Raw genomic sequence first — 13,606 nt, forward strand, 5'->3', positions numbered from 1 at the left:
GCGCACAGGCTCACTGTGGCCCCAGCCTTCTAGCGCCTTGCCTTTGGAGCTGATGAGCAGGGCTGTGAGCTTGAACATGGCCTGAGCAAAGCCCTCGGGCCTCAGAGCTTGCAGCGCCGCCTCCATCTGATCAATCATCAGCTTGTTGAGGTCAGCAATGCTGCACTGCGTAGCCTCAGAAAATTGCAGCATACCTGCCACCTGTCAAGCAGACACACAACCTTTCAGCACAGATCTCATGTGAACAAGACCTAACCCAAAGTCATCTAGATATACATTCACACACACACAAAAAAAATGCTTCCATACCTCGCCAGTATAGCGATTGCGCAGGTTGAGGGAGGCCATGAAGTTGGAGTAGTCCTTCTTGACGCAGGCAGGCCTCTCTGTCAGCTGCGTGGTCTGAAAAGCAAGCACCAGGGTCATTCCGGCAGAGTCAGGACCTGCAGCCAGCCCACGAGTCAGGAGGCTCAACTCACAACACACCACACGCCTGCCATGACTCTGCAAGCCTCACAACTTGATTTACCAAGCAGAAGGTAAAGAAAATCCATTGCAAAATACTCTTACCAAAACAGCATAGTAACAGCTTCAGAAATTTGTGCTTATTTGAGGCAGTGACAAGTCCACACTGATTAAAGGATAATTCCACCTCTGAAACTATGCCACACTTGTACCTACCTATGTTAAAAAAGAGAAACAATCTCCAGCAGGCATGTTTATTCCATAAATAACAAGACAGACACTGACATTGTTTCCTTGGGGTGATTCTCAGCAGACCGCAGGCAGTCTGGCTGTACACTGCTCAGTGCACTGTCGCGGTTTACAGTGGAACAGGCTGCTCGTCTGCTTTTCACGCACTCAAGGGAAACAGCAGTGAAGGCATCCAGAGAATCACCCTATTTTAACAAAATGTTACACCCAAAACAAACTGCATGTTTGATCCTTAGATCAGGAACAACAGTGAAGCGAAGGAAGAACGAAACAGCTCTCCGACTCTGAATGCTGTGCGAATATGCTGTACAGAGCACCCTCTAGAGGAAATAAACTCATTTACAGGTGGAATTTTCCTTTAAATACAACCTTAAGCTACCTTACAGTTAAGCAGCATAACATCCAGCACTGTGTTTTGCGACTCAAGACTCCATATCTGAGTGCTGGTGACATGATGTGACGTGTTAAAGGTCTCCCACTTCCAGCTCCCCATCCCTCGCCATGACACGTGTGGGAGTGACAGTGACTGATGACCTGTGACAGTGATGTGTATCCAGAACCCTGACAGACACTGGCAATACCAGGACAGGTCTCCAGAGAGGCCAGAGGCAGATGGATGCATGCACTTAAGAGACCAGTGGGGGGCGCCGCAGTAGACCAACCTGAGGGAGGGCGGCCTACCATGGGGGGGAGCGAAGGGGAGAGAGGCGCAGCATGGAGGCAACAGGAGCACGGGAACAATGTGAGGTGGGGGGGGGGGGGGTTATGGGACATAAAACAGGATGCAACGGTCAGAGCAATAACCACACATGGCATGCAGACACGCAGAGACACAATCCAACACAGAGAGGCACACGTGGCGTGAGACACCCGGAAGCTGACAGACCGACAGCCATTACTATCCGATATGCAGAAAAAAAGAAGAAAAAAAAAACATAATCCAACCCTGTATATATCAACTTTCCGCGGTGTAGCGAAATACGAGATGTAGGACAATACCATTAAAATTAGTTCTTATTATTTCTCTGATTGGGTTAATGGAGATTTTGATACTCAGGCAGGAGCAAAGAGCAAAGAAAAGAATTCACTGCAAAAATAAAAAAAAAATAAAAAACCATTCCATTCGCATCTCACGGGGGTCTCACGACAAGGAAATATCGCTACATTGTTCATTTTGTTGATAAAAATTGACAGACGGCTCAGAGGATAAAAATATCAGAATTTGCGATTTGTTTTATTTTACTGAAGGCTGATATGATAAATTGAGTATCTGTCCTGTTACAAAGTGCACTTTCAATGGTTGTCCGGCTTCAGATTTTAGAGCCATTTGCCAAATAGATTTTAGATTTAGACAGTTTTGTTGTTCCTAAACATTCACCTTATGTTTTGAGAACAATTTCTTAAACTGAGGGAAAAAGAAAGTCTGTTGGTGGACATCGGGCAGTGAAACGTTTTTATGTCGTAGCTGTTTTATTTCACCAAACACTACAACACTGATACAGGCAAAATGTATTTTTGTCTTTGAGACTTCTAGTACAGACTTCTGTCTATACTGAATAGCTGTAGATGTATATTTGCAAACAAGGAAGTAAAATCCATATTTCCATTTCACTTTGTGCATACTTTGCTTTAATAACCGACTTACAACTGAACATGTGCCCCCCCCCCCCTCACAGAAAGTACCGAGACATACGAGATACAGCTTTTGGTCCCTATGGCCCAGGCCTGCTCTACGCCACCCCCTGGTTCCAAAGTCAGAGAGCGCAAGTAAAAAGGTCCTTCCTCAGACATAAACCACGACACCATTTTCTGGAAAAATCTATTACGATTTAACTCACAACTAATAATTCTGTTAACACAGGAACTCAAATATCTGATATTTAATATTCTTCACTATAGCCATGCAGTCTTTTCACAGGCTATGCACAACCCAAAAGTTGCACGAATTTCACTATTGTTATTTCAGTAATGATTCAAAACTGATTTTGTTTCCTTGTTAGTCTGGGATAATTGGCATCATTGCCAACACTGCTACCACCATTAGTAAGGATATGATTTCACTTAAAGGGATCTGGAAGAGCATTTTCTGTATCTATTCATCATCTAATTCTATTCGCTTACCTTAATCTGCTGTCCAATAGCTTCAGCCATCTACCATCAAAAGGAAACCATCAACACACTGCAGGAAATCATTCTGACAGCCCTGTGAGTTTTCAGTACTTACCCAACTGTGAATCAACATCCAGGAGACGACAGATAACGGGTCACTTTACAGTGACTTAGAGGCAAACGGGCTGGAGAAAGGATCTTTAATTTTTAAAGAATATCTTGCTTTCTCAACAACCAACTCTACTCTTCTACATTATGTTACACAAAAGAAACAATCAAATCACCAATCACACAAAAAAGAAAGTTTATAATAAGGCAATATTTGAAAAGGAATATTTAGTGACCATTTGCTCACCAAGAAGTACCAAAAACATCTATGGAATATCTACCTCAGACATTATCAATATATAAAATTGATTATACAGTACCAGTGTGATAACAGTGGCACATGGAGAAGAGATACCGATTTTAATTCTGATATGAAAGGTAATCCAAGTGAAGAGAATCAGGAATTTAAATGAAAAGATGTGACTGTCCATCTGGTAACGTTACTCTGCATGGGATTGCAGGATGTCAGCATTATAACTAATATGATTAATTAATGTGCTGTGATGTACAAAAGCATCTACAGAAGACCACTGCTGGCATTAAAAGGTCACTGCATTCATTTCAACATGATCAATGGTAAATACAGTATTATAGTACCACTCAATGTGCAAACTACAAATCCAGTTTCAAAAACTGCGTAGATTATACTGCGATAGTATTTTATTTATCTCCAAGCAGGGTTGCACTGGGATTTGCTACTGGGTTTTGGGATACTACAGGATATTATTTTCTATTTCTGGGGGAGGTATCCCTCTGAGTGGACTTCACACATCCCACCTTGCTCTTCATGAGACACACCGACATCGATGCGGGTGAGAGAGCATGCTTTGGAGTCACAGCGCAGGGTCAGCCTGCATACACCCCCAGCGCTGAGGGTTAAGAGACCGGTGACCTTCTGATCACAGGCACCGAGGCCTAACCCACACAGCCATACCCTCCCCATGCTGAGATTTTCAATGAATGTTTATGTTGTAAATAACTGAGCCACTGAGACATCAGCCCAGTGAAATCAGATATTCAGGCTCCTGCCACAGCGGCGCTCCCGTGAACGCCCTCAGCCTTCCAGAAACATCCATCTTCTAAAATGGCCTGCATCATTCACTCAATACAACAGGCCAAATAAGACTTTCAATCAGCATCACAGAATTCACCGTGAGCACAGCAGGCTCACAGCAAGCGGAATGCTTTGGCGCTGTGGCTGCTCAGGGCCCTGATCAAAGTGTCAGCCGGAGCAGTTCATGCCCATTTTAATCTACAGCAGAACTCTAAATCATAACCATCCTCTTCAACTGTACAAAGGGAAACATGGAATGACTCTACACTCTCAGTATGACATTGGAGGGTGATAGTGTTCCTGTAAACGCCATCATCAATGTGACATGGCTGGGTGACAGTATTTCTGCACACACCACACCAATCAGACACAGCAGTGTGACTGTGTTCCTGTACGTACAGTCACCAAAGTGACACATCAAGGCAACAGTGTTACCATAGACAGTTACCAATGTGACACAGGAGGGTGACAGTGTTTCTGTACGTACCGCGCTGTCACCAATGTGACAATGTTCCAGTACATGCCGTCACCAGTGTGACACAGCAGGGCAACAGTGTTACCATAGACAGTTACCAATGTGACACAGGAGGGTGACAGTGTTCCTGCACGTACCGCGCTGTCACCAATGTGACAATGTTCCAGTACATGCCGTCACCAGTGTGACACAGCAGGGCAACAGTGTTACCATACACGGTTACCAATGTGACACAGGAGGGTGACAGTGTTCCTGCACGTACCACACTGTCACCAATGTGACAATGTTCCCATACACACATTCACCAGTGTGACACAGCAGGGCAACAGTATTACCATACTCAGTTACCAAAGTGACACGGCAGGGTGACAGTGTTCCCATACACGGTTACCAAAGTGACACGGCAGGGTGACAGTGTTCCTGCATGTATCGCGCTGTCACCAATGTGACAATGTTCCCGTACACACCGTCACCAGTGTGACACAGTAGGGTTACAATGTTCCCATATGCAGCGTCACCAATGTGACACAGCAGGGTGACAGTGTTCCTGAACGCAGTATTACATGTTGTGTATGTAACTATAAGCAGGAGGACATGCAATGACACTGCATTCCCAATGTGACATACCAGAGCAGGCCATCACCCCCCGCCCCCCAGCCCAATCGGCACTCACCCCTAGCGTGGTGCTCTGCCGGTTGTAGCCAGCAAAGTGCAGGATGCTCTCGGTGGCCATGGCCAGGCCTGTGTGCTGGGACAGGCCTGAAACCCAGTTCTGGTGCTTGTTCAGGTACTCCTACAAGATGCGGTAGCTTGTTATGACATTTAAAAGGATGAAAAAAAAACTCCCAACCATCCACATGGGCATCTTATAAGTGCTTAACACTACACAAAACGTCAAGAAGGAGGAATGTAAAGTACAGGAGGCGAGTACGTCGACTGAAGCAAAGTGGAGCGAAACAAACACTCAAAAAGCTTCAGATTCACCTTATTTTTCTGTCCATGAAATATCTTATTTTCATTAAAAAAAAAAAAAAAAATGTATCTGACTTTCAAACTACAACTTGCTGTTATTTCATTCAAAACACACACTGCAATTATCCAATAAAAATTTTTAAATTCTGATATGAAAGGTAATCCAAGTGAAGAGAATCAGGAATTTATCGCGCTGTCACCAATGTGACAATGTTCCCATACACACATTCAACAGTGTGACACAGCAGGGCAACAGTATTACCATAAAGAATGGTGCATTCTTTAGGTAAAATTTTGGTCAATTTCACCCTCATCTTTTTCACAGAAGCCTGCAAAAATTCACTAAAACTACCCATCAAATTATGCTTGAAAAAACATTCTTCAAATGATCAAAATCCCACAATCAACAGCGTAAATCACAATCACGACCATGGAAATTAGACAGTCTCTACTCATCGGCCCAGGGCACACCCCAACAGCCATATCTCAAAAACCATGAAAATATAATTACTTTACATTTTTTATATTTCTTTGGGATCAAAATAAAACATGCTGATTTGTTAAACGTAACCTGGAGCAATTTGCAGGTACCTACTCACAGGAAATTTAAAAACAAGACATTAAATTTATTTTAGGGTAAACCCTGATTATTCCTTCAGGAGACACAGTCCTATGATCCTACAGTCCTTTACCACTGAACCAGAAATAATGGGATTAACTATGTATGCACTTGTGAGTAAAATGCAATTACTACTGAAACATTTTTCTAACGAACGTAACGTAAACTGGCAGGCTTGTTGAAGCAAGGTCGAACAGCACATGCCTGTCGCCTAAAGATCTGAGTGGAGTGTGGACCTACCTGGAGGTGGGACTTGGTGACAGAGGAGGCCCACTTCATAGCCTCCTTCAGGATCTCACCACAGCGGGCAGCAAAGTCCTTCACGATGCTCTACGGGGGGGGGGGCACAGTCACCGTCAGAGATCTGGGTGCAGCCATAGGTCCTCAAATGGTTATACAGACTGCAGTACTGCTCCCTGAAGGGTCTGATAGGAAGCAACTCACCCGGATGATTAAAAACCAAAATGCACGGTCACAAGGAACCCAAACAACTACAGCAGGAGGTAGTTAAAAAAAACATCAAACATGTAGCCAGTTCAATTCCCAGATAAGATCCAGCTGTTGAGCACCAGCATCAGGAAGAAGGCGGAATCGGAATCGGCCTGCAGCAGACATTACCTCCCTCGCTTCATACGTGTCTGGCACCGTAATCCGGTAAGGGGTGTCCGGGATGTCGTAGTAAGGCTGGTCCTTGTGGATATCCTGGTCATGGGGAGGGAAAAAAGCAGTCAGCAGCAGGTATCAGGAACTCTTGCTTATGACTGCCGTATACAATGAGGGACCTCTTTAGAGCTAAAGTGCTATTAAGACCAAGTGCAAGTCAGTTAAGCAGCTAATTAACTGTAAGCTGATAAAATCAACACATGCTTATGCAAAGATCTGGATGTACATTAATTGTTTGGCATAGTCTGATGAGCTATAGCTAAAAGGTAAGAGCAAGGTAATTGGCTGTTTTCTAGATAAGGAACAATTATCTGTATAATTACAATTAAAAGTGTAAACTGCCTTTTGACCAAATTGGACATTGAATGAGCCTGTTGATTTTTTTTCAACTTATTCCACAATTGAAATCCTGGAACTTGACCATTCCTGCTAAAACTTGTATGAGTCAAGATGCGATCAATTCGGATCTCGAACAGGTCGGTCAAGAAAAATCTAGCCACAACTTGACCGAAAACTTGGAATACAACAAAACAGACCTGCAGACCAGTGGACCTACTGGGATGTTGATGCCTACGAATCACTCTCGGTCTCACGGTCTGACGTGCAAATGCTTTGAGCAGTGATAACAGAAAACCAAAGAGGAAAGTAGTGAGAGTAACTGTAAAACTTAAAAAGGAAATTATAACGAGGCTTGTAGGTGGTGCACATGTGTGGGATTGTCAGTTATTTCATGTTTATTGCTTTTGTATGTGGGATTTTTCATGTGCGTATTAGTTAAATAATGGTTGTTATTTTATCATTAGTTAGGTAGGTAGATAAGGGTAAATAGGCAATCATTTTGGAGTCTGGAATGGATTACATTTCTGGAGCTCGACAAAATTGCAACCCAACCAGCCTTCTGGAACAAATTGAGTTCTTGTTCGAAGGTACCACTATATATGCATTTTTAAGAGTAATGCTTATAATAAATGGACAAATGACAATGAAACATTAGGATGACTTCAGGGAGTTGGAACATGACCCCTCTGTGGGGCGTCACACAGCACGTACAGCACTGAGGGACAGCGACAGGGTCTGCAGGATGTCCAGCATGGTCCTCAATACTCGGCCGCTCCACAGCAGATGAGGGAATCTGGGAAGAGAGGAGGCAGGAGCCCATACTGATATACAAACAACAGCACCAATGCTCACAGCTCCACACCCTGGCTCACATTTAACACAAAATTAGAGGAATGAGTCCAGTCACCAGCAAGCACGTGGGTTCATACACAAAGGAGCAGGCTTACGTCTCGGCCAGGCCAGACAGGTACTTGTCAGCCACCCTACGGATTCTCTTGTGGGTGTGGTTGAAGTTAACCAGCAGGAACTGGGCATGGCGCTCTAGCTCCTCCTCATGCTCTTTGGTCTTTTGCTACAGGACAGAAGTGAAGGACAGAGAGATGGTCACGAAGGGAGGAAGGTCAATCACTTTCTCATACGGTCAATGTCTCGGCAATCTGGGTCTACCTTGTCCGCCATCATTTGAAGAAAGACTTCGAAGACCTTGTCCCCCACAGCTATGACACACTGCATCATTCCTGGGGACCAAAAAGTCATACAAAACAGCTGTAGGTACAGACACTACGCTTACGGCCGTTTGTGAAGAGCTCTTCTAAAGGCTTAACATTTAGCTTGCATGCTGCTCCGGGCTGCGCTGGGCCCTACCTGACTTGTCCTTCTGGATGGCTTTGTCCTCAAAATAGCGGAACATCACCTGGAAGCGATCATGATCCATGGAGCGCAGTACCCTGGCAACAGCCAATGAGAAACCAGCATAAACAAGAACTCACAACCTGGCAGGCGGTACCTTTAATGAATTAAGCATCATGTTATGATACAGGCGAAAAATATGCTAGTATTTTTTAAATGATTTAAATCATGCACACTATCACAGACAATGTGCATTTCAGAGATGCAGATTCACCTTAACTGCATGCTTTTGCACTGAAGGAATGAGCAGGAAGACATGCAGGAAATATGTCAAGACCATGGTCAGACTCCACACACAGAGCAACGGGGGGGCAAGACATAGTCGTGAGCCAGGCGGTGTGAAGACATAGTGCTACCTGCCGAGCCACTGCACTAGCAATAGGGGAGCGTGAAAAAGCGAAAAGACTCGCTGTGCAGCCGCCAATAAGTACTGCTGTTCTAACCAGGCCCATACCTCATGTACTCCAGCCGGTAGACGGACAGCAGGTAAGTGGACATGGCAAAGTCCAGCTTGTTGATAAGTGCGCCCACCTCAGGTGGCGGGTCCAGCAAGTTGATGATGGTGCTCCGAAGCTCGTTCAGCTCCCCCTGCAGGAGGCAATTTGAGACACACACTAAAACCGACGCACATCCCTATATTGGGATGTGACAGGCCTGCACTGCAAGGTAACCAACTTGCTTTGGCATCACATCACCCATCAACCAACAGTGATAATTACTGACGTACAAGGTAGGCTGGAGTGATTTCTGAATATAAAATGTTTCCTGTGTGTTCAGAGGATGAGCTTTGGCTGGCGACAGGGTATTACCGCGGTGACGGTGTCGTTCTTGAGCGCCGAGTTGTACTGCAGCTCAGAGCGTAGCGGCTCTCCACTGGGGAAGGTCAGCAGGGGGGATTTGGTGGCGATCTCGCACACGCCCTCGTGCCACTCCTCAGGCCACAGCCCTGCAGACAGACACCAGGAGTCTCTCAGAGAAGCACGGCTCTGACTCATCCAGACGACAAGCCAGTGGCCCACGGCCTACCTGAGCCCTCCACAGCAAAGCCCATCACCACGGAGTAGAGCCAAAAGTCCCGGAAGAGCTTCTGCAGCCGGGGCCGGGCTTCTTTGATGGGGGGCAGGCGCCGGGTCAACTGAAAGGTTGACAGCCAACAATACAGCACAGAGTAAGACTCCAAGGGCTCCAATAAGGGCTAGTTTTAGCTCAGCTGTGTCTTTCTTGACGTTTTGTGTAGTATTAAGCACTTTAGAACAGGTAAATCTGCTTTTATTTAACGTTCACGTCATTATTCAGAGAGAAAAGCAAAACAATTGCAAGGATGTTTACAGGTATAAAATGATTAGCTTGACAAATTAGAATTGACAAATTCTAAGCACTAAAAGTCATGGGATCAATGGGTGAAATGTGAAGCTGTTCTATACTGTACTCTAATCCCTGCTGCCATATACTCCTGTACAATTATCAGTTCACATTCCCACTGCACATACTGAATTGACGTTTTTCTTCAACTCCACAACAAATGCAAGTAAAACAGCAGGAGCAGCAAAGGGTCAGAGGCAAAGGGTGGAGGTTTTAAGGCATGCAGAGCAGGGGACAAGGAGGAGGCGGAGCCTGCACATCCAAACATCTGCTGCTCCCGGTGATTAAGACGTCATCTCCAGACTCCGCTATTAAACCGGCAGCTGTGAGCATAATGAGCAGACAGGGCTGCTGAGACCACACTCATCCGTGTCTATTTTGCGTTTCCCGTCATTCCCTTCAGGCGGGCTGGAATGTGATCAGTTTCAGCCAGGTGGCCAGGCAGAATGTGAACAGTATACCGGGAGCAACCACAGTAATTAGAGTACAGCACAAGATGGATCTCTGAAGTATTTACTAGAAAACAGACTGACAACAGACAAGGTAGAACTATCTAGAAACTGAATAACCATTTTTTAAATAAAGCTCATTCGAAACTGCAGTGTCTGCCATGGGATTTGGTAAATTTGAGACAGATAATGTGGGGTGTGCAGGGGAACCAGGCTTCCAGTAAGTCAAGGTAATGGTTAAAGGTTTTGAACTGACACAGCACTTCGAAGTATTTGAACTGGACGGGGTGTTTGTATTGGGAAATGCATCAAAGTTCACTTTACGCTGCTGGATTTTGCCTTTTGGTGGAAAACAGGTACAGCACAACAGCTGCCATCAGTGCAGAGGTAAGCCTCGATGCAGCTTCGAACATCTCCCACACTGGTTTCCAGAGGTACAAGCTAACAAACGGAGCTGAATTTTTCATACATTCAAGGTAGAGAACTAAAGTAAATAGGATGCAAAAGGGGAAATGCATAATGACCTCCATTATTTCAATAACAATTTGATGGTAATCAGCAAAAATCAAACTGGCTTTTGCACTAAAATTGCTGTTGTCAAGTAAAAATGATTGTATTAATGATTATTGTATATTTTATACTAACATGTAATTTGTTTCATACTTAAAACGATTAAAAAAAGAAAAAGATGCCACCTTTGCTGAAAATGAATTCGCCATTCGGGAGCAACATTAGCAGGTACTTCTGATGGTAGAGCTGAATGTTCATATTTGTCACACTCAACCCCACTATGTGAAATGTCTTCATTAGAGGTCCCAGGATGTGGTTTCTCACGGTTGTGGCAGCATCATGCCTCCTGCTGTCCCCAAGTTACGCGGGGATCAAGGACATCAAGCTGCACTTTGATTTCATGGAGCAGAACCAGTCGCAGCCCGTGGATCCTCGGAGTCTCACTGAGGGCAAGGTACTGGATGCAGACGCCATCCCACTGGACTATCATAAGGAGAACACCGTCACGAATGACCTAGCCTTTGATGGGTTTGAGGATGAGGACTACATAGACTTTGACAAAATCCTGTCAGAAGATGACTACAGCGAAGGTGACGAAATCGATGAGATCACCATCCCAGACACAGAGATCTCCAACGAGCCTTCTGACCCCAAGGTCCGTCGGGCTCGACTTTTGCATCTCTTTAACGGAAGGTCTCGTATTGAGCGGCTCAACATCGTAAACGCCCGCTTTGGCTTTAGCCTCTACCGGAGCTTGCGTAACCACGTCAACCAGACAGACAACATCCTGCTGGCCCCAGTGGGCATTTCCATAGCCATGGGCATGATGGACCTTGGCACAGGGCCTAGTACCCATGAGCAAATCTCCAAGACCCTCGGTTTTGCCGACTTTGTCAACGCCAGTGTGCACTATGAGGACATCACAGTCCACAAGCTCTTCCTTAAGCTCACCCATCGTCTCTTCCGGCGCAATTTCGGCTATGTGCTACGCTCTGTCAACGATCTCTATGTCAAGAGGGATATAACCTTGGAAGATCCATTCAAGAAGGATATGAAGACATATTACTTTGCTGAGCCACAAACAGTGGACTTCAAAGACCCAGCCTTCCTGGGAATGGCTAACCGACGTATCCAGAAGCTGACCAAGGGCTTGATCAACATTCCTCTTAAGAGCGTGGATCCCAACATGTTGATGATGCTCCTGAACTACATCTATTTCAAAGGTATAAAACTCCCCATAACAGTCCACTCATCCAATAATGAGTAGCCTGTCGACTGACCACAAGCAGCTAAGAAGTATGTGTTCTGCTAAACAACAGATCATTTTAAGCTATATTTAACTTCTAAAGGACAAAATTAAATAACATTCCATGGGTCACTGCAGAAATAACTACTTGCTGAACTGTAATAAATGAAATCACTTAAAATGACAAATTTTCTGACAGGCAACTGGGAACAAAAATTCTCAAAGGATGCGACATACTACCGTAACTTCCACATCAGCGAAAGGAAGTACGTGAGGGTCCCCATGATGCAGAACCGGGGCAACTACCAGGCAGCTGCTGATCACGAGCTGCAGTGTGACGTCCTGCAGATGCCGTACATTGGCAATATCAGCATGCTGGTAGCTCTACCACGCAAGATCAGTGGCATGCGCAATTTGGAGAAGGAAATCTCGCCATCCGTGATTAAAAGGTGGATGAGCAACATGACAAACCGGTATGTCGTTCTTCTGGCCACCTTCTCGATATGGGTTCACTGTACCACCTAAGATGTATAAACACAGGCAGGGCCTTCCTTTGTTTAATCCCTATTGCACTAATGTCATGTGTATTACTTTGGTGAATTTTTCTTTTCATTAGAACACGGGAAGTCGTTTTTCCAAAATTTACTCTGGAGCAAAATTATGATCTGATTGAAAATCTCAAAGAGATGGGAGTCAAGGACCTATTTGGAGAGACAGGAGACTTTTCAAAGATGACATCTGAGAAAATTATGATCAACTGGGTAATAACTTTAAAATTTCCCAAGTGTGTTTTGTAAACAGCTCTAGTAATTTATATTTTATGTTTGCTGCATGAGAAAACTATGTCTTTGAAAGCTGACTTGTTTGCCTTGTTTCGATGAGATATGAACTTGCTCCGTGAAAAGCTTCCAGTGCAGCAGCTGATTAAAAGATTCCTTCCATCTCTGCAGTTCAAACACCAGGGAACAATCACCGTGAACGAAGAAGGCACACAAGCAGCATCGGTGACACACGTGGGCTTCATGCCGCTGTCCTCCCAAATCCGCTTTGTGGTGGACCGCCCATTCCTCTTCCTCATCTATGAGCATCGCACCAACTGCCTGCTGTTCATCGGTCGGGTGGTGGACCCCTCCAAGAACTAGCTGCAGAAATCGTCCTTCCAACCTCATCCTCCAGCCCCCTTAAGCTTAACTGGCACATCATGGCCTGCTGGCAATCTTGCCTGAGAGTTTCTCAGCTCTCAAAGCTCCTCATGCTAGGAGCTAATAAAAGAGCCACAGTGCGAATTACTCTGGGAGCAGGAGTTAAACAATAACCTTATCAATGTCATACAATTTTTACCAATGTAGTAAAAAAAGTATTGTGCAGGACAAATGTGTTGATTCAGTTACTTTATGTAATAACTGCATTTGTTCTGTATGTTGTATAAGCAGATTTAAGGTTTTTAATATAAACTGTGTATATAAAATAGAATTACAAATCTTGAAACTAAATGTTTTGTGAAATGCATATATATCCCAGCAATAAACAATAACCATTATAGAAATTCTCTCATTTTGAGCAATATTAACAAGAG

At 44.6% G+C, this 13,606-nt stretch overlaps 2 protein-coding genes across 5 annotated transcripts in view; one reads left to right on the plus strand and one right to left on the minus strand.

Annotated features, from left to right (window-relative positions):
- pi4kab (phosphatidylinositol 4-kinase, catalytic, alpha b) overlaps window positions 1-13,606 on the minus strand; it is a 45,864-nt gene that overhangs the window by 18,916 nt on the left and 13,342 nt on the right. For both annotated transcript variants that reach the window (XM_048996308.1, XM_048996299.1), the window contains exons 20-31: window positions 9,490-9,598; window positions 9,273-9,409; window positions 8,918-9,051; window positions 8,419-8,501; window positions 8,221-8,291; window positions 8,001-8,125; window positions 7,765-7,846; window positions 6,670-6,753; window positions 6,292-6,381; window positions 5,134-5,253; window positions 310-402; window positions 42-201 (exon numbers count right to left, since the gene is read on the minus strand). In XM_048996308.1, the coding sequence (XP_048852265.1) occupies window positions 42-201; window positions 310-402; window positions 5,134-5,253; window positions 6,292-6,381; window positions 6,670-6,753; window positions 7,765-7,846; window positions 8,001-8,125; window positions 8,221-8,291; window positions 8,419-8,501; window positions 8,918-9,051; window positions 9,273-9,409; window positions 9,490-9,598 (1,288 nt within the window). The remainder of the gene's footprint in view (window positions 1-41; window positions 202-309; window positions 403-5,133; window positions 5,254-6,291; window positions 6,382-6,669; window positions 6,754-7,764; window positions 7,847-8,000; window positions 8,126-8,220; window positions 8,292-8,418; window positions 8,502-8,917; window positions 9,052-9,272; window positions 9,410-9,489; window positions 9,599-13,606) is intronic.
- Window positions 10,487-13,576, plus strand: serpind1 (serpin peptidase inhibitor, clade D (heparin cofactor), member 1). Of its 3 annotated transcripts, none has more exons than XM_048996623.1 (5): window positions 10,487-10,708; window positions 11,085-12,007; window positions 12,230-12,503; window positions 12,647-12,791; window positions 12,981-13,576. In XM_048996623.1, the coding sequence occupies exons 1-5, from the start codon at window positions 10,578-10,580 to the stop codon at window positions 13,170-13,172; spliced, it is 1,665 nt and encodes a 554-aa protein (XP_048852580.1). In that variant the 5' UTR covers window positions 10,487-10,577; the 3' UTR covers window positions 13,173-13,576. The 3 variants fall into 3 exon arrangements, with proteins under 3 accessions (XP_048852580.1, XP_048852573.1, XP_048852582.1); XM_048996616.1 differs by having other exon boundaries at window positions 10,489-10,750; XM_048996625.1 differs by having other exon boundaries at window positions 10,507-10,661.

This window comes from Brienomyrus brachyistius, chromosome 2, assembly GCF_023856365.1.
Source record: "Brienomyrus brachyistius isolate T26 chromosome 2, BBRACH_0.4, whole genome shotgun sequence".
Classification (NCBI taxonomy): domain Eukaryota; kingdom Metazoa; phylum Chordata; class Actinopteri; order Osteoglossiformes; family Mormyridae; genus Brienomyrus; species Brienomyrus brachyistius.

What these genes read in the sequence shown, in the direction of transcription:
- serpind1 (XM_048996616.1), top strand. Translation starts at nt 10,578, where the DNA reads ATGCATCAAAGTTCACTTTACGCTGCTGGATTTTGCCTTTTGGTGGAA. An exon ending in ATGAGCAACATGACAAACCG is followed by an intron (nt 12,504 to 12,646) that starts GTATGTCGTTCT and finishes TCTTTTCATTAG; the next exon opens with AACACGGGAAGTCGTTTTTC. An exon ending in AGAAAATTATGATCAACTGG is followed by an intron (nt 12,792 to 12,980) that starts GTAATAACTTTA and finishes CCATCTCTGCAG; the next exon opens with TTCAAACACCAGGGAACAAT.